Source organism: Cryptomeria japonica, chromosome 3, assembly GCF_030272615.1.
Source record: "Cryptomeria japonica chromosome 3, Sugi_1.0, whole genome shotgun sequence".
In the NCBI taxonomy this organism is placed as follows: Eukaryota; Viridiplantae; Streptophyta; class Pinopsida; order Cupressales; family Cupressaceae; genus Cryptomeria; species Cryptomeria japonica.
Window position 1 is genome coordinate 700994758 of NC_081407.1, and position 22113 is coordinate 701016870.

Here is a 22113-nt window from a genome sequence, read left to right on the forward strand (position 1 = left end):
AAAACCAAATGTCTTATCAAGTAAGAGAGAAAGGCAAATTGATATTGTACTCAATACCATGTGGTGGAAGCATATTCTCACGTGGTTGAAAAAACGTTTAATCCTTTACACCAAAAATAAAATAAAACGTTTAATCCTTGTTTCGAGTGGAACAATGTAGACATTCGAGATATGACATAAAGAAGTTCGTTGTTTTTATCGAGAGGGCCTACTGTATTTTTTTCCTTATCACATGATGTAATTATAAGTTTTTAATTATAATTAGTACATATTTTTGGAGGGTTGGGGAAATGGTTTATTTTTATATAATTGTAATATTATATTAGTAATTTTATATTTGTTGTAATGAGTTTGTTGGTGAGGTTTTAAAGGTGGATTGTTGGGTTTTTAAATAAATTATATGTTACATTTAATGTAGTTTTTTTTATTAATAATGTTTTTTTTTGAATTATTGAAACAAAATGATTGAGGGAAAGGTGACTATTTTGAGTTGAGGCATTAAGTATCATTAGTTAGATATATATTCACGATGTGTAGAACATTTAATTGCAATTTAAGTAGTACAAGTTTCATATTATAAAGCTTGAGACTTCTTGCCTAAAATTGATGGGCGAAGTCCTTTGTGTATGACGTTTGGAAAGCATATGAGTCTATCCATGCAATAGATTTAATAAAATATTGAGTTATTGGTAATTGACATCCATGTCTTCTTCTTAAGTTTTAGAGGCACACATGCACCATCCTTCTTAGCATAACAAACATGTAGGAGATTGAAACATAAATAGAGGGATGATTAATATGCATACACACTTTTACAGCTGTCTCGATTCTTCTAAACAAGTAAAGTTTGCATACCCACTTGGAAAGATGGGTATGAGAATGATACTTTTCTCCAACAATCTCATTCTTCTCAACTCTTTCTTTGTTGAGTGCAATTTTCTTTTAATGTAAAATACGTTGATAGGCCTAGGTGAGACTTATTTGAAATAAGTATTATTTATCCAGACCAATTATATCAAATTATAATATTAACAATCCTAAAGAGAGCACAATATTGGTTTCTCAATTTGGCTTCCTAGTATCTATGTGTTTCTTTTGTTTAGATTTTTGTTATTGTTATTCTATTGTATACCTAGCCTTGTGTTTACTTATCACGTTGCATTCTCATTGAGCTTGTAAGGTCAAAAAGAGGGCATTTGTACATTACCTTTAGATTCATAAGTTTTAGAGTCAATTCTTAAACCCATGTTTGTCAAAGAGTGGAAAATTGTAGTTGAAATTGTATAGTGAAACCATTTGTCCTCTATGAATAGTGTCATTTCTAAGAGTGTTGATAAGGTGGAGGCCATGTGGTATTATATGGTTGTCTATGCTTGATTTCTAATGCATTTATCTACTTGCTTCCATCGTTTTGAGGTTTTCTTGAAATATAATTAGTATCATATATAATTGATAAATGTCTAAGAAATTTTTTTGCAAACATTAATGACTTGTTTTTTTCTCATAGATGATGAGGCACATCCAATTGGTGGGCAAGGAAGCAAACATTGATGGAAAAAATATATGCAATAAGAAGAAAGAGAGAAATGTCATTTTTTATAGAACATTACAAGCATTGTGGACATTTGATTTTCTCAAAGAATATTAGTGTTCAGCTATGTTACATCACATATACTCTTTTATAATGATAAAAATGTGCCCTTCTTTAAATGTTCATAGTTTTTAGTATGCTAAGTTCTGGTCCTTAGGTATCTTGACAATATGTATTGGATGAAACATTATCTATTTAGGATATACATATTTGCATGGATTACAAATTACTGATATCAAAACAAATCTTTTCGCAAGTGGTGGTTATGAAAGTAGCTCCAATTTGTTCCTTTGAAGAGAAGATGGATCTTTATTGTATATGCTATATTTAATTTTCTTTATCTTTTCATTCTTGAAATTCATGCATCATATAATGAATGTACAAGAGAAAAAGAGTTACATATGAGCGTGTAGGGGAAAAAGTGAGACTAAGTATGGAAACCCTAATCCCACTCTCATACACACTCATGGAATACGAAAGAGCCTAGGGAGGTAACACACTTTAGATACTTCTTATGAGAAAGAAAGAGACATGAATTACCTCTTAGGGTTTCTATTCCCTTGCTGCGAATGAGAGAGAGGAATGATTCAAAATGTAATTTAACCTAATCTGGAAATGTAGAACAAAAAACAACTGATAAACTGTTGAAAAGTACAGATTAGGAAGCAAAATTAGAGGTGCACCTGTGTCTGAAATCTAAGCCAAAATGTCTAGGACTAGGGTGCCATGCCACTGTCCTGATTCTACAAGTCTGAAGCTGCAATTGACGGGATGAAATATGAGATTTGCAAACTGCTGCACTATCAAATCTTGTTGAAAACAGGCAGGACCAGGGTGCCACGACCCTGTCCTGGCCAGGACCAGGGTGCCACCCCGCTGTCTTGGGAAGGACCAAGGCGCCACGCCATTGTCCTAGGGTTTTTTGCTGAGGTTTGAACCTTGGGACAACCTCTGTGTGCTCTGTCAGTCCTAAAACTTTTAGCGATGCTCGGATCCAAACCTGTACCTGTAGCTGAAAAAGAGGGTTTTGGGTGACTATGTAGGGTTTTGCCTTAGTCAAACCCCTATTTAGGTGATTTACACCTCAACAAATAGTTGATAATGTACTGAAAATGTGTGTGCTAGAACCTTGTGTGTGTGCAAGATCCTAAAATGAAAACAAACAATCTAGGGCAACCTAAAGACTAAACCCTAATTGCTTATAATTGACAAAGTAAATGCTCTAAATCCATGATACAAAGTGATCTAAAGCATAAATATTAGTCAAAATGAAGCTCATACAAAGACATGAAAACAACATAAAAGCATACCCAACCCCAAGGGAGAGGTACAAGCCAATCTTCAGTCAGTGATCTCTTATTGCTTTCCTATATCTTCAAAAGCCCCTAATTGATGAAATGATGCTTGATGAATGTTTCATGGTAGAATGTTTAATGTTGTTGAAGACTTCAAAGATCTACTCTTTCACTGCAAAGAAGGCTCTTTATGCTCCAAAAACCTGCTCTTAGATTCTTAGAAGAAGACCCCTTCAAAATGAAGAAAGAGATCTCTTAAGTATGAAACCCTAGACCTTAATTTCATGTTTAGGCTGACCTAGGATTTGAATTTTCCACCAATATTTTGGGGTTGAGCATTATTATATCATAGGATTATGCTCCCAAAATTTTGGGAAAAAAGTCGAGGACCATGTGCACTTTCAACATGGTTCGACCAACTTTTCACCAAATTTTCGGTGCCGTTAGATATGATGATATTAGAGAGAATCCCAAAGTTACTGTTGATTCCGAGGTGTTTTGATATGCAAAATTGGGCCTTAAAGGCCGAAATAGGACATAATTAGGGTTTATGATTAAATGATTTATTGAAGGAATAAAAGGGGCACACTTATGATAAAGGGCCCAATTTTATAACGTGTGACGAGGTGAAATATGAATTTAGATTTAATTAAATTAATTAATTAAATGCTTAAAAGAGATTAGAAATGCAAGATGCAAAACACAATAAGGTGGGTGCTAAACCAAGTGTGAAATTGTACCACCCTAGCAAGGGTGTACAATTTATGACTCTATCCTTGTTAGGCATTTGTATATTTGTGTAACTAGCATTTTTTTGATATGATATGATGGATTATTTGTTTCATAAGCTTGCAAATAGATACGACATATTATAATTTGCATTAACTATATATTTTTTAGGTTTTCTATCAATGGACATGTGTAAGTAATCATTAACACTTTTGTAGGGAGGAAGGGCACACGTGTGCAATAGAAGGTAATATTAGAGTGGGAATGTTGGATAGGATCTACAATAAATGGAGTCAAAATTATGGATTATAGGGTCAACACTTGATGGCCCATTTAAAAGTAAACAAATTAGTTTGGTCATGGGTAAGATGTTGTACACTATTGACAAAAGAGCACACACTTGTGTAGTGGGGTCACTATTTTAGTAGATGAACATTAATGCCAAAGACTGGCTTAAATAAATTATGTTGTCTTCACTCAATATTAATAATAGTACCATTTGTTCAACTTAAACCTTGATATCCATGGCGGCCTTTTGTATTTGTACTTTTCCAAGGTGTTATGACCAATCGTTGAGAGGGTAATTTCTCATTCACTTTCGGCTCAACTAGACCCGATGGGGCTTCCCTAGTAGTACCCTTAAAAAAAGAATGATCACAATTCAAGATAAATAAGGTGAAAGTGATACAGTAGTACCTGTATACACCTAAAATTGGCTATGAGCAATTAAATAAATATTTTATATTTATTTAATAATTATTCATCTATTAAATAGTTAATTTGAAAAGATTAATGTATTTAATTCATTTCATGACTTTCTATAAATTAATATTTCATTAATTAATTCATCAAAATCTTATTCCTCTAATTAATTAAATATCTAATATTTAATTATTCCTCTAACCAAGTTAATTAAATATCTAATATTTAATTATCTCCTCCAATCAATTAAATATCCAATATTTAATGGTTATTCTCCTATCCTATAGTCTCAAATATTAAATAATTCTTAAATTATTTAATCCTTTATCCAACTCACCCTCCATCTCCACTTCATCTTCCCTTTGCCAACTCATCAAACATGTGGCTAAGGAAATTAATATTTCTTAAATATTAATTCATGATTTATCTCCAACTTCCAAACTTAATGAAAATTGTGTACGTACACATATTTCATAACCATTTCCTATATTCTCTCCAACACCCCCTACATCTTAGGAAGGACTTGAGTCCACTTGTCCTCTCATGCCTAAATTTCCTCCAACCATCCCTAGATTCTCTCAGTCAGTAACCTAGTCAAGGTGAGATGAGTGACACTTGTCTTCTCCTTCCCACTTTTTCTCAACCTTCACCTTTGCTCATAGGCATCCAAATCTGTAGATCTGATCAGGACTATTGATCTGAGCCACATCATCTAATCCTCTCAAAGTCTATAAAATCAAGAGCTTCAATTGAGAGAGAGTTAGTCTTCGAAATAGTTTTCAATCAATCATATGCATCCGTGAGTTTTTGAAGCAATTAGCAAATAGCAAATGTCATTTTAGCAATATAATCATATAGCATTATCATTTTAGCATAATCATGTAGCTTTGCATATCATACTATCAATTAACTACAAGTTATCAGTCCATTCTTCATATGCCATCTTGGAAGCCAACAATGCATTGTCTGAGAGCACACCATCTGCAACCAGGAACAATGGAGTTAGGACACAATGAGACATAAATCATGAAGGTAAAATAATGTTTTATTTTAATATGTATTTCATGTAGTTTCATTGGTTGAATTTGGATTTCTTGTAGCATTTCCATTTGTATTTTGTGAAACTAACTTATTACAGGTAACATTCTGAGGATGAAATTCAAGCTCACACAACACCCAATGTGTGTTTTTTCTTTGAGGTTATCACTAGACAAAAGATTAAACTACTACATATAAGACCTTATATTAGGCTAACAAGGAAATCATTGAACAACTATAAGATGTGGGTATGTAGAGCATGATTCTCTAATACAAGAACTCTTAAGAATCACTAAAGATGTCATCCTTAGTTGAAATACTAAACCATGAGGTGCATACAAACCAATTTCCTACTCCTAATCTACTAGTGAAATATATGTTTAGTTTGAGTATATGGTGGATCATTACTTCAATGTGTAATATCAAAAATATTATCCCTTGTAATTAATGTGACAAATGATGCTTTTCCTCCATGTCATCGAAGGTTAGGATCCACCATCGTGTCCTTTTGCCCACTTAGACCATCCATGTCAGCTCTAGCTGAAGCATTACCAACTCTGCCAACCTATCTCCTTCAAGGATGAATGTGTGGCGCACTAGCGTCCTACGAATTTGATAGTCCACAACTAGTCATTTGAGTGTTATGCCTATGCCTGGAAGGAATTGTAATGCCTCTGTATGCACCCACTGACATCTAGTTTCCTTCTAGAGCCTTTATCTATCAATTTCAAAGGCATTCGGGAGGATTCTTTGGCAAGTTTGGCAATCTTCTTGCAGGTTAAGCTCTTGGAGACCATTTTGGACAACATTTCATCAACACCACCATTGTTGCAGCATCTCAAGCACACTACACTAGCATTTCCAACAACTGTTCATAAAAGGGGAGTTTCCCTAATCTCTTTCTTTCATTTCTGATACCTTTTTATCAATAGTTTATTGCGTCCTTTCAATTATCTTTATCATATTATTATTCTCATGGCTTCTTGGGTTGTCTATGGAGGTGGAAACACCAAAACGGGGGTCTGACTTAGGCAGGCTCCAAAACACAACCCCAACTTTTTCCCTTCTTTCTTAGTGTGTAGGTTCACTAAAGTGAGAGAATCATCATTCAACGGGAGGCTTCAATCGTGGACCAATTGTGAGTGTTTTCATCCTTCTCCCTTCCTTCTGTTTTATTTCAGTCATTTCGTATCTTGCAACTTTTAGCTTAGTTCATTCATTTTCTGTGTTTCATTATATTATCCACGTATTTGAAACTTTCCGTATGTGCTTTGTACTTCGTCCGTACAGGACGACAACAGGTCGCACTTGTGTCCCAGCTCTGCGCGCTCGTCCTTGGGACATAGGCTTGATAGAGTTGTAGACGTATAAATCTAACCACTTTCTTAAATAAATATTTAATATTTATTTTAACCCCATTCCTCTATTAATTAAATTCTATTTAATTAATTCCTTCACATTCATCTATTTGATTAAATTAATTACTCAATTTATTTAATTAAATTCACCTAAACCTTTTCAAGCCTTTAATTAAATAAATTACTTTATTTAATTAATTCCCCTTTCTCCCTTTTTAATTAAATTTACATTCAATTAAATTGATCCTTGCAAATAAATAAATCTAATTTATTTATTAAAACCCCCACTTGTATTTTCCTACATCTCCCACTCGCCTCCTAAGCATTCTTCTAGAACCCATCTAATCTTAATCAATTAGCCTTAATCCTTGTTATTTTATCATTTCCCTAAGTTTGAGGAGGTCACTTCTCAAATTTGGAAGAAAGTCTTCTAAATGCACTAAAGGCTTTATTTCTTCAACAAGCTAACTTGTTGAGTTCTCCCCAATTTGGAAGGACTCTTACAAATTTGTCCCCATAGTCTTCCTAACCATTAATGGTTAACTCAACCTTCTTGCATGGTTAGAGACTTTCTCTCTAACTTAACCCTCAACTAACCCGAGGGTCTTATCAAGCATTAATGGCTTTAACCTTGGTTATCCTGTTAACCCTTGCACAAGAGTTTACCCTTTGGGTAAAAGATTTATCCATTGGATAACCCTAACCTAACCTTAACCTTTACCTCCTAGGGTAACCTTCATGTCTTCTTAGACATTTAGTGCTTCTTACATCTCCTCTCAAGCAACCCTTTGTTGACAATTGTCACCATTTCATTGGTGAGAATTGTAAACATGGATTGATTAACTTTCAATCCTAGCTCTTGTTAAGATTATTCAATCTTGACCATCCATTGCCCAGTTTTACCTATAAATAGAGCTCTCATTCCTTATTTTCATATCATCCAAGTTTCATGCATCTACATTATAGTCTGAATTACTAAGCATTTTAGCCTCTCTTTGTTAGAATATTATCATAGCATTTAGAAGTATTTTTCATATCATAGAATATTCATGCTAGGCTAGTATATCATGATTAGGATAATTTGCTAATCTTTATCATATCATTATCTTCATACTAGCTTAATAATCATAGTTTTAACATATCATATATATCGTAGAATGCATTCATGCACATAAATCAAATATCACTCGTTATTGGAGTTGTCATTCCTAAGTCATTTGCTCAATGATCCGAGAGCAAAACATTGACTTTAGGGATCTTGTGAGATAGAGAGCAATGGGACATCCCTTGGGAAGTTGAACTAGTTCAATTAGTTCATATACTTGCACCAAGAGTCTCATTGGTGTGTGGGTCTTTTATATTCTATTTATTCATTTTCGTCATTGCATTTTCCCGCATACATTTCTGGCACCCACCGTAGGGCTCATCCCCCAAAACAACATCATTTTTTGTGTAGGACAAAGATCGCTAACAAGCTGGAATACCCTTTTAGCGCATCTGGAGTATAATTTAGCACATCTATGGCAAACTGTAGCGCATTCATCACACTGTTTGGCGCGTAGGACCTATTTTCCAGTGCTTTTGAACTTCCTTTTAGCGCATAACCTTCTCTGCTTTTTCTGCGCATAGAAGAATCAACGTAGCTCATTCAGGCATCATAGTAGTGCGTAGGAGTTGTTTTTTAATGCTTTTATACCCTTCTGTAGTGCATCTATGCGGAAGTTTAGTGCATAACTTTGACAGATAAAAATAAAGTTTGTAACAGAGTTAGAAAAATTAGGCTTGTGTAAGCCCACCATATGCTTTCTTTGATTTTCTAACTTTTTTCCTTGCAGGTTTTAACAGTTTATTGTAGGTTGAAGGAGTTAAAATTAGGATTTATGTTTTCTTTCTAGCTTTTTAAAGTTGGATAAAAAGAACTCATTTGTTCCTTTGGATTAAAAAGAACATCATTTTTCTTTTGAGCTTAAAACCAACCACATTTTTCCCTTTGGGTTTAAAAAGAATCAAATTTTGCAAGTTTAAAAAGAACAACAAAATCCACATTTACTTTATTGCAAGATTAGGAAAACGCTATATTTTGGGCTCTAAAAATAACCAACAATTTTTTAAGTTTCTTGCAAAGGTAAAAAGAAGAAACCACTTGTCCATTTCTTACAAAGCAATTCAATTTCAAGCAACATGCATTATGTTAAGTTGACCAGGATTTTATTTCCTAGATTAAACAAAACACATTGCTATAAGGAACTAAAAATTACACCATCTTTGTTGGAGCAACATCTCCAAATAGAAGATAGATCATCATTTTGAAAGTTAAAAAGAACACTTGTTTGTCTTATCTCGAAAGTGGAAGGTATATGCTCTCCCCTTAATTGGGTGACCAAAAAGCCAAACCACTCTTTTATGCTTTCTTTTACTTCAAGCACTTAAATCCTTTAGAAGGTTTGCCCTCCCGAGTTACCCTTAGGGCGTCATTAATGGTCAGTGAGAGGGGAATGACCTAAGTGGGAAATGACTTTATCGCCAAGTGTTCCAACCCACTATAATCAAATGTGGAGGCTGACGAAAGTCCCCTCCAACGGTTTTGCTCAACGATTAGCCTTCCCCTAGTATCTGTAAGATACGTAAAGCCTTTGTTGTAAAGGTTGGGAAGCCTCCCGAGAGAGTTTATCATTGAAGACTGAATGGAAGCCTGATTAAAAACCATAGAATTAGAAGCTTTGAGCCGAGTTAGTTACCAAACATTGACAACATGATAGTGAAAGGGTGCGGAAGAATCCTCCTCCAAGATCACTCACCATATATCTCGCAAGATAACTACTCAACTGTGAAGCAATTCACTTTGGGTTAATTTCTGGAAAAAGGCAAAAAAATGGGCACCCCCTAGGGGGTGACATGGTTGTTTGAGCTGATGGAGTATTGAGACTAGTTGGCTATGATATTGTCAATGACCCTTGAATAAAGAATCTAATTGATCTGTCTTTTTGTAATCCAAACCAGTGAAAACATCGAGGATTTGAAAATATCCTCAAAAAAACATACATTATTTGTTTAACATAGACAAGTTGTTATCTCTTCTATCTACTATGTTTTCAAGTCATTTTCAAAAAATCATCCATCAAGTCACCAAAGTTATGTTTCAACATCACAACAAAAACACAAAAAATGGAGAAATCAGGACAGTTAGCGTGTAGGAGCAACATCCTAGCGCATCTCAAACATCCAGTAGCGCATTCCAACCAATAGTTAGTGCTTTTATCACTCACATTAGTGCAGAATCATTATCATACTAGTGAGAATTCAGATAACGCTTGTCAACATCACTATAGCGCATACAAGCATCAGCCTAGCTCATTCAAAGCATATTACAACACTTTCGTACCAAACATTAGCGCACCATAGGGGCATATTAGTGCATAACCTATCCAACAATTTTATTATCAAACCGTCTAAAATAGCGCGTTGGAGAGGCAGCATAGCGCACAGTGAATATTCTACAGCGCTTTGAGAACATCATTTAGCGCATCAGGTCTCTGTCTTAGCGCACAGTTAAAATTAGTGAAAAACAGAGAGCAAACCAGTCACTTTAGAAATTTTTTATCAACAGTTTCAGATACCCTTTTGGGTCCTCTGACAAATCCAACAATGAAACTTCAAAAGGGATCATAAGTGAGAAAATTCCGAATCCAACAAAGCACTCTTACAAAGAGTTTTTCAAATCTTCAACTATCTTGAGTTCAGATTTCATCCCACAAAATTAAGGAGTATAAGAACAATGATCAAAGTTCCACCATCCAAGGAATCCCATCAAAACAATACCTAGTTAGGTCCTCAAGTTGTCAAATTAAGTTTCTACATCAGGAAACTTGACTCATATCATTTGACACACTTTTTCATGGAGGCGAATCGAACTAAACCTCTACTTGATAAAGTGAACTTGAGTTTTCAAACAAAGTATCCATATCCAACATCAACATCAATATCAACATTTGATCATTTGTGTATGACCACTCCTCATATTTTGAGGAGAAGAAGTCTTCATCAAAGACTAAGTTGAAGAAGAGACGACCTAGTTCTAAGAGACTTATCAAAAGGAATAAATTTCTCTATATCAACCGTCAACTCTTTGCATCACATCGCACATTCTTATATCATATGCGGTTGTATATTTAATGAAAAACAAACGAATTTGACAAAGAACCTTTGAGAAGTAGGGCTTACATTCAGAAAGCAACATTCAACCAATGCCTTAATAGTGGAGGAAGGATTAACCCCACTTTGTTTCCAAAATTTCTTATCACTTATAACGAGGCTCAGCCTGAGCCACCCACTCCACCAAGAACCACAAGAGAAGAAGAAGAATTCACTATAGTAGAGATATATTAATGCTCGCTATCACTAAATCTCATAAAAACAAGAAGAAGAAATCACAACCGGAATCAAGTATGAGTCATAGACTATCCAATCCTTTTGATGAATATGCAAATATGGGAGAAACAAAGATCACTGACGAACTTCTCCAAGAATTTCAAGAAAACAAAGCTTTCCAAAAACTTGTAGAGAGACTTATAGAAATGGATAAGCAAAAATATCTACTCATGCTAACTAGAAAAAATGTCAATAGTCCTAAGGATTTCGACACAGAAAACTTAAGGAATATAGACGAGAGAATTTCAAGAACAAGATTGAGAAACTATGCTTATCAAGAGCAACGAAGAGAAGAAGAGACACATGATCCAGAAAACACACGCAACCAAGACCACACCCATGAACAAAACAACACTCACGAACAAAAGCCTGTCCGCAATCAAAACAATCTTAATGAACAAGGGGAAGCTTCCAATTAAAGGACAAATGCACCCATGGCTGCTCTTACACAACAACTCCAAACACTTCAAAGACAAATGCAGGACATGCAACAAGGAACCACGATACGATACTCCTTGGATGAAATCTGTTCTTATCCCTTTGATAGGAGATTGAACATGGTACCTGTTCCCCCAAATTTAGATATACCAAAGTATGACAAATACGATGGTAAGAGTGATCCCCATGATCACATTTGGGAATTTCGTACCATGAACTTAGAGTTTGCTCATGATGACACATACTTAATGAGGTTATTCCCAAGAATTTTGGGAGGGCAAACAATGGAGTGGTTGTCTAAACTTACACCTCCCATCAGATCATTTGATGAGTTGGTAAACACATTCATAACACAATACTCCTATAACATACAACACACAATCACCATGCTAGACGTCTGTAACACAAAACAAAAGAGCAATGAAACATTCATGGTGCTTCTACAACGGTGGAGGCGCATGGTTTCCAGATATCCCCGAGATGTGCCTGAAAAGCAAAAGATGGAAATCGTCATCGACAATCTGAATAGTGAGGTGAGTTATTAACTCAAACTACAATGAATACCATTTTTTGCAAAATCAATAGAAAATGGTATTCAAGTAGAGGAAGGTTCCATCAAAAAAGGAAAATTGAAGTTCTTTATGGAAGTTGTTAATTTATCAAACAATAACACCTTTAACAATCCAAACAATAACAACAATTCAGACTGTTGGATTTTGCCAAGATCAAGAAGTCATTGAAATGTACAAGATAGAGACATAATATGGGACAAGAATAAACTATATTCTCATCAATAGAAAATGATCAACAACTTGTTACATACAATGTAGATGAGCCTGCTTATATAGGCAAGGCTAGGGATATGTATGAGCACACAAACATGACATGTGGCTCAATAAGAAACAAGGGTAGGTAGGAAATAGGTGTGGGTAGGTAGGAGAAATAATATAATATTCCACATGAGGTGGATCACCCACCGAAGGTGGAATTATCACTCCACAATAAGTGGATATGATAGTGTAATAACAAGATCAACACCATAAGAGGTGGAATTCCTCCTACACACACTATCCCAATGTGGCACAAACACCCAAGTGTCTCATATCCAAACTACTATGAAATGCATTATCCTAAGTAAACTTAAGTAAGTGTAATAATATCCATGATGAATAATTATTTACACCAACACAGACAAATCTAGATTTTGGACAAGGAACAAAAACATTGTTAATGATGGGGTAATTGATGCCAACAATGTGAAGTCTAAACAACCAGTGTTGACTTTATCAGGCAACCCACCATCCAATAATGATCAAAAGAGTTCTAATCAAGGCACTAACACTTATTAGTGAAATACCAACCAAGGAGCTTCAACTTCAAACATCAACAAAAATCATCAAGGCAACAATAACACCAACCAAGGAAACAACACAAACCAAAGACGCAAAACTAATACTTTCCTATATCGACGAATATACACACCATTAGGACAAACTTTAGAATTAGCGTTTCAAGAGCTATTGGCAAATAAGATCATCACATTGCTAGCCACAAGTAACTTTGAACACCAAGTCAAACCACCCTGGTGGAATGACTCACATTATTATGATTTTCATCAAAACAAAGGGCATAACACAAATGATTGGATGAGGTTGAAGAACATAGTTTAGGACATGATAGAAAAGGGCGATTTAACAATTGATGGTCATAAAACAAATGGTGACCATGAAGCCTTAAAAAATCCTCTTCCAACTTACGACAAAGGAGGAGCATCAACATCAAACAATACCAAGGGAGCTCGTATTAATCATTTATATGAAAACACCATCAATCACATATCAACATATGGCAATCAAGTAAATGTCATAAAAATCAAAGACAAGAAAGAACATGCGTCGATAAATGTGACAACCAGAGCACAAAAATATGCCTTGAAAGGGAACACATCAACAACGACAACTCTCTCCAAGACTCAATATAACTTGGTTGATCAACTACGGAGAACTCCCACTCAGATATCTATACTTGAGTTACTCAAACTTTTGCCAAAACACAAGGATATCTTGGAACAAGCACTTATTGAAACAACCATTCCAAATAATCTGGATATTGATTGATTCCAAGCCATGGTGGCCCATATGACGGTGCCGCACAACATATCTTTTTCTTGAACACGATGATGTCTCCTTGAATTATCCACATAACACCCTGCTTCATATCAAAGTCTTAGTCTATAAACATCGAGTAAAAAGAGTGTTAATAGATGGAGGAGCTGGTCTCAATATAGGTACTTTAAAGTTTATCAGTGCATTGGGCTTCTCTAAGAAGTCTATTGATCCAAAAAAGAAAATCACCATCAAAGCCTATGATGATGAAGAGAGATCATTCGAAGGAACTGTAATACTACCCATTCAAGTAGGTTTGTACAAAGAGACATCATGTGTCAAGTCTTGGACATAGACTTGACATACAATATACTATTGGTTCGTCCATGGATTCATGAAATGAAAGCAGTGCCTTCCATGTACTATCAATGTATCAAATTCCCCTACAATGGATAGGAAATTTCAATATCTGTAGATAATAACCCTTTTCAATATTGCAATGCTATGGGGGTAGCTCAAGATAGCCTGGTTCCACACAACAGGGAGGCCCAAGATTCCTCAGCATCCAATCATAAAAAAGAACTGAAGTCTCTATCCATAGACTTCAAGCAAAAGATGAAAAGCAAGGACCAAGGCATGAGGGAGTACTCTTTTGAACCCTTATGTGTATCTAAATTTCCAACTTCACCAAAATCTCATGGACAACCTTCCACATCAAGACATCAGGCAACACAACCCATCACCAAGTTTGGTGGTAAATTTATCCAACTGGGCACATTGGATGATGAATCAGAAGAGAAAGACATCCTTAGTTGGCTATACAAAGATGGGGAAGAAATCAAAACTTCTACCATAGAGGTGGTCGTACCAAAAAAATAGTCTGGAAATGGGTTCTAGATCATGCAACAAATACAAAGAAAAAAGGACCTATTGTCAAGCACCAAGAAGGCATTATAGAACCCCTGCAACTTCCTTCACAATTTGCAAGAGATAAAATAGTACTTGGGTATGAACAACATGTTCCGCCTAGGCAGAAGCAAAATCACCAACAAAAATCTCAGTGGAGAGCAAAAAAATAAAATAATGAAGACTCATGGCAAGAAGCACTACACCAAGTAGCAGAAATCACAAGGAAGGAGCAAAATCATCAAGAAAACGAAAGACACCAAGAAGAAATCACCATTCAAAGAGAGGAAGCTTCTTATAAAAAAGTACATCATGTACAAGAACCTAATCAAACCAAGGTGGAGCTATCACCTAAAGAAATTTCTACTCACTGAAGGGAAATAGTGTATGAACAAATGCAAAGAGTACAAGCAAGCATCAATATCGAATCAAAACAAGCTACTAAAATGGTGTCAATCATCAATGATCTTTTCTCACCATACAACATACATGTCAGATACAACGAGGTAACCTGGGATAGTGATTCTGAAAATGATTCCAATTAAAATGAGTGGGATAGTTGTTCTGATATTATTGAAGATATTGAGCTGGATACAATCCACACATACACACCCCTTTCTCATGAGGGACAAGGCTTAAGATCTTGATCGTTTGAATTCAGACCACACCATATCTACAAAGCTAGTGAGAACAAGCAGTGATAATACAAACAAGGCAATATCAAAGAGAATACCATCAAAGACCTCAAAATATCATCGACCTCACTAGTATCCTAAACGAATATAACGATGACTCTATCATGACACTTACAACAGTTGATCTTCACCCACCAAATGAATCCTTACCGCTCATATATCTTGATCTCATAGATTGGGAAGAACTCGAACATCATGATATACCAATATTCCCAAACAATGAATCCATTTTCCAATACATGTGCTCAGTCAACCTGGAAATGTGCTCCACTAGTGAACAACGTAACGATATCTGCAATCAGGGGAGTGCCAAGTCTCTCAGTCTCAAAAATTAAATAAACAACAGATCTAGTGGTGAAAACCAGTCAATGGCATTATTAGATCACAAAAAAAGTAAAATTAAAGGATGTATCTGAAGGTGAAAACCTTTTTGAGGTACCTAAATATGGGAGACTTGACACTCTTCTTGAACATTGTCAAGAAAGGTCACCAATATTGATTGAGCCAACTCAATCAATAAATATCGACACTGAAGCAACAATCAAAACTATACATCTAGCAAAATCACTCACAGAGAAAGAACAACCATATTTTATCAAATTCTTCAAAGAGAAGCAAATCAATTTTGTTTGGTCTTATGCTAACATGCCAGGGGTAAATACGACTCTAATCATGCATCACTTATCCATCGCTCCTGAAGCTAAACCGTTCAAGCATAATTTAAGAAAGATGAATCTACATGTGGCATTACTGGTCAAAGTAGAACTAAATAAGTTATCAGATGTCGGATTCATCCAAACTATAGACTATGCTGAATGGATCTCAAACATTGTACCAGTTTTAAAACCTGACAAAAGTATCAGAATATGCACAGACTTTAGGGATGTCAACAAAGCATGTCTGAAGGATGACTTTTCTTTGCCAAACATTGACATTATTGTGGATCTAATAGTGGGCCACACAATGTTATCATTAATGGATGAATTCTATAGCTATAATCAAATCAAGATAGCCCCAAAAGATCAAGAGAAAAATGCATTCACCTATCCATGGGGAACGTATTATTGGAGAAAAATGCTAGTGCAACTTATCAAAGAGCCATGACAATGATCTTCCACGACATGATGCATACTTTCATGGAGGACTATGTGGATGATTTACTAGCTAAATCATTCACTCGAGCAGAACACCTGGGCATGTTAGATAAAATATTTCAACGATTGGAGCAATTCAAGGTCAGACTAAACCCTAAGAAGTGCGTCTTCGGGGTCACATCCAACAAACTGTTGGGCTACGTTGTATCAGAAAAAGGCATCGAAGTAGATCCAACAAAGGCACAGGCTATCATGGAGATGCTACCTCCTAAAAATATCAGCCAACTCAAATCTCTATAGGGACGATTGCAATTCATCAGATGGTTCATCGCTCAGCTAGCAGACAAATGTCTCCCATTCAATCATCTACTTCATAAGAATATACCTTTTATATGGGAGGACAAGTGTGAAGAATCATTCCCCTAGCTCAAACAATATCTAATGAATCCGCCAGTTTTGGTACCTCTGATAGTAGGCAAGCCACTCATTCTCTATATATCAACAACATAAGTATCATTGGGGGCAATTCTAGCACAAGAAGATCCAACATGGAAAGAACAGGCTATCTATTACATCAGCAGGACTTTGAATGGATATGAACTCAATTATACATTCATTGAGAAGGCTTGCTTAGCAGTGGTGTTTGCTTCTCAAAAGTTCTGCCACTATATGTTTGCCCACACAATCAAGTTGGTGGCAAAGATCGATCCTCTCAAGAATCTACTCAGAAAGGCAACTCTCACAGAAGGATTAGCTAAATGGTTCATGATTCTGAGTGAGTTTGATATCCAGTACATATAACGTAGGGCTATCAAAGGACAAGTAATTGCAAATCAACTGGCAAAAGCACCACTACTAGACCAACAACCACTATAGGTGGAATTTTCAGGCATGGATGTACTCACTGTCACACCCAAGCAATGGACCCTACACTTTGATGGATCGTATACACAACATGGATCAGGTGTCGACATCCTATTCGTCACTCCAGAGGGGCACACAATTCCAAGATCTTATAGACTGATGTTTCCATGCACCAACAACATTGCTAAATATGAAGCCCTGGTAACAGGAATCAAGGTGGTTGTGGAATGGAGAATCATATAATTGAGAGTCTATGGGGATTCTCAATTAGTTATCAATCAGATTAATGATGACTATCAGACAAAGGATGATAAAGTAATGCCTTACAAGAGAATGGTGGATGATTTCAAAAAGTATTTTGTGCACATCACCTTTGAGAAAATTGCAAGATTGGACAATAGAGCTGCTGATGCAATGACCACTATCACTTCACTACTACAAATTCCAGATAAATAGAGTCATTACGAGTTCCTGGTAGAGTAGTTGTTTTCCCTAGCCTATAACAATTCTGCATCCCAAGTCATCTATGCCCTAACTGGTTCTGATTCCCCTTTATATCGGAGGATATATGATTATCTCAAAAATAATATTCTCCTTGCTGACCTATCTCGCAACCAAAAATGCAACTTCATCCATTAAGCCGCCCGCTATACCTTAACTGCTGACACACTTTACCGCCGAGGTCTAGATGGTACTCTTCTTTGATTCCTTGATCATAACGAATCTGACTCTGCCTTACACGAGCTTCATGAAGGTATCTGTGGTATGCATTCAAGTGGTCCTACTCTCACCAAGAAACTTCTGAGAATGGGATATTACTGGCTGGCGATGGAAAGAGAGTCCTATCAATTTGCTAAGAAATGTTCTAAATGTCAAATTCACGACAACCTTATCCATACACCAGCACAAGAGCTACAACCGTTCACCACATCTTGGCCTTTCTGTCAATGGGGACTTGATTTGGTAGGAAAGATTCATCCTTCCTCTTCAAAGGCATAAATTCGTTATCACCGCCACATAGTACTTTATAAAGTGGATTGAAGCAGTTCCGATGACCACCATAATTGGAAAACAAATCTCATCATTTATCCTCAACTATCTCATTTGCTGATATGGCATTCCCAGTTCCATCATCACAGATAACGAATGTCCTTTCAAGAATCAAGATGTGCGAGAGCTATGTGAACAATTCAAAATCCAACATCGCTTCTCCACACCATACTCCCCACAAGGGAATGGTCAAATAGAGGCATCAATCAAAACAATCTTGAAAATCCTCAAGAAAACAGTAAATGATGCTGGCAAGGATTGGCATGTACAACACAATCTGGCACTTTGGGCCTACAAAACGAGTATCCACACACCTACAGGGGTGACGTCATATTCATTGGTGTATGGTTCAAAAGAAATTATACGTCTAGAGGTAGAAATCCCATCTCTCTGAGTATCTTTGAAGGGCCTCATACTAGATGAGGAATATCGAGTAAACAGGTTGCAGGAACTATAACTTCTTGATGAAAAATGACAATGTGCCTATGATCATCTCAAGGCATACCAGCAACGAATGTGCAAAATCTATATTCACAAAGTCATCCCAAGGGCTTTCAAAGTCGGTGATCTTGTCTTGAAGGAAAATCCTAGAAATTAGCAAGATCGAGAAAAGAAGGGGAAGTTTGAACCTAACTGGTTGGGTCCCTTTGTCATCATATCAGCCTACGAATCAGAAGTATATCAGTTGTCAAATGCAAAAGGGGACGTGCTCAATGAACCAACCAACAACATCCATATGAAGAAGTTGTACACTTGAGTCATTCAATGCACAGATCAAGCGAAAAATAAAATAAATAAATAAAAAAATCAAAAAATAAGAAAAATACAAAAAAATAAATTAAAAAATACAAAAATACAAAAAAAAACAAAAACAAATAAAAAAGTTCAATAAAAACAAGTGTTGAAAACCTGGCAACAAGCGCTATTTGTGAAAGAATAACTCCTCTATCTATCGGTACTCATATATTTGATCCATCTAGTCTCAGCTAATAGCCATCGCCAAACACTTATACATGCAACATTATCTTGAACATACTTAGCGTAGTCACTGTCCTTGATTATCTAAAACAATTATCCATATCATATCCCACCATGGCTTGGTGATCAACATATATATCCACATCAACAAATATCCATGATTGGGGGTAGCACTCATCTCACTTTAGCATTCAGACAACAAACAAGGATCACAACACACTATGAAACCATTGTCAAAATTGCTCATCAGGCTAGAAAACAAGATCATTATCCAACGACAACTTTAAACACACACACGATGGATGATTTTTCTGAAATATGATTTGTTTACATTCGACATGAGGATTTGACTATTTGTATCTTGATTTTTGAATCATTCGATCTCCTGAGCTACTCAAGAATGCACTGAGCTAGAGAAGCAATGAAGAAATCAGATATTTTTCTTTTGGTTATAGTCTGTGAGGCCATCATTCGTATGGTGCAAATTTGTCTCGAGACATGATTGGAAACATATCATTGAAGACATTTTCCATTTTGCACATAAAAATGGTTAACTCTTGTCTGTTTTATGCAAGCAACACTCAGGTCATCTTGGTTCAATTATACCTCGACACTTGTGTCATCTTGCAATATCAAACATCCATGTAAGTTTTACTCAAGTCATTATGGTTCAATTATACCATGATGCTTGTATTCACTTTCAACATATTAAAAGCTCAATGATGACAAAAAGAGCATAAACAAGTGACTAAACAGGAATGACAATGACAAAATTAACGTGATCATTTAGTTGCATATCATCATTTAGTTGCATATCATCATAAAGTTGCATATCATCTTAAAGTTGCATATCATTTTAAACTTGCATTTAGCTGCATATCATTATCATACATCTCATTTTCAAGATACATCTCACATCATTATCATTATCATACATCTCATTTTCAAGATACATCTCACAAAACATAACATTCAGATAACATTACATCTGATATCAAAGTAATCATAGCAATACATCATCACACTTTCATCCATTCCATCATGAATCATGCATTCACATCATAATCAAAATAAAAAGATCAAGAACATCATTATTATCTAAGCATCTAATAATCCTAATAGAATCATCATCAATAACACATCACATGTGGATCAGAGAAATAAGTGCCATACATACATACATACATACATATATATATATATATATATATATATATATATATATATATATATATATATATATATATATATATATATATATATATATATATATATATATATATATATATATATATAATGGTCGAAATGTACAAGGGATATCATATTTGTCAAAATACAACAAAAGTGATAAAAAACAACAGAGACAGGTCTCTCAGGTATTACTATCTCCTAAGGTAGACGGTCTGATAGTAGATGTCCCAACTCCTGGATCTCCACCAGGTGGATCACGTTGAGCAGGCCTCGTAACACCTCTGCTCTCTATCCTCGTATGACTACGACCAGATCGACTAGATGCCATTGCAGCATAGCTAGGAGCTCTGTGATCTCGAGGGACCACATCCTCGTATAAACACCTATAATACTCGACCTCCTTGGATGAGTAATGTATCTCTTTCAGTGTGTCCCAAGCTAGAGCACCACCCATGGCTCTCTCTAACCTGTGAGCAAGGACCTTTGCCCAGCCCTGACGCTCTATCTTTGTATCCTTCTCTATGATAACCTACATAATCTATCGTTGCTACGCTAACCCCTATGCCTCCAGTTGTTGCATCAAGACCTGTAGTGCTCTGATCTGAGAATCTTGTCGATGGGTGGGCACCTTGATTAGAATGGGTACCTGTGTCACGGTCCCACCCACACTTATCCCTGTCTAAGGCATCGTTGGAGATAGAACATTAGATCTCTTCCTCTGGGCAGGTTGCCTATCATCCTCTATTCCTCCCACAATAGCTAACACTGCACCTAGCCTACCACCCCCACCCGCACTAAGAACGAGACCTCCTCGACCACTTCGACCTTTAGCTCCACCTCTACCTCCTCCATCACCTCCACCCCCATATCCTCTACCACCTCCTCCACCTCCCTCTCCTACCTCCTCTCCCTTATACTCCTCTCTCTGTCTAGCTCCCCCTGGCCTCTGTGGGTGTTGCTCCTCATCATCATCAAAAGATGGCAATAGCTCTGTCGAATCAGATATACATGCCACTGCATATGCCATGAAGTAGGTGGAGAACTCCTCTGTCATCCCAACATCCACAACCCCGGCCCCATAATCCCAAATTTGTCCTGCCAGCGACATGTACTCCTCTACAGTTGCTCCGCTATCTAGGGTCGATCCCCACTTAGGCACATCATGTCACCAAAAAGCATACAAACAGGCTCCCCATGGCATCCCCTGTTGTCTACCATATTACCGATGAACGTGGTTGTATAAGAATCGCTCAATAATAAAGGGCGTCCATCCAATGAGGTACCTCAACAAATATACATAGGGCATCTCTAGCTCATCCTCTGCCCACACCTCACAATCCATATACGGTCTCTAGATGACCATATCAATATCATCCAATGCCCTCCACCAATGCTCTAGTTTTCCCAACTTCTGTTGGACAACTACACCTATATACCCATAAACATAGGCCCAGCCAACTAGCCTATCCCTGTCTGCAAGCGGTCTCGATACTGGTATATGCTCCTAGGCCCACACTTGTAAAAATGTCACCCGACTGATAAACTAGTATATCCCAGATATACTACTTGGTGAAGCTCTTTGTATAGATGGGCCAACATACACGACCCCCATTCAAACATGTGTCCCTACATCACCATATCCTCCAACACC

General features: G+C 36.4%; 1 protein-coding gene across 1 annotated transcript; it reads right to left on the minus strand.

The window, feature by feature from the left end:
- Positions 1-21141: 21141 nt before the first annotated feature.
- LOC131066956 (splicing factor U2af small subunit B-like) lies at positions 21142-21570 on the minus strand. Its single transcript, XM_058001860.2, has one exon. The coding sequence runs from the start codon at positions 21568-21570 to the stop codon at positions 21142-21144; it is 429 nt and encodes a 142-aa protein (XP_057857843.2).
- Between the last annotated feature and the right edge of the window lie 543 nt (positions 21571-22113).

Coding starts and splice junctions, on each gene's coding strand:
- LOC131066956 (XM_058001860.2), bottom strand. CDS start 21,570: ATGTCGCTGGCAGGACAAATTTGGGATTATGGGGCCGGGGTTGTGGAT.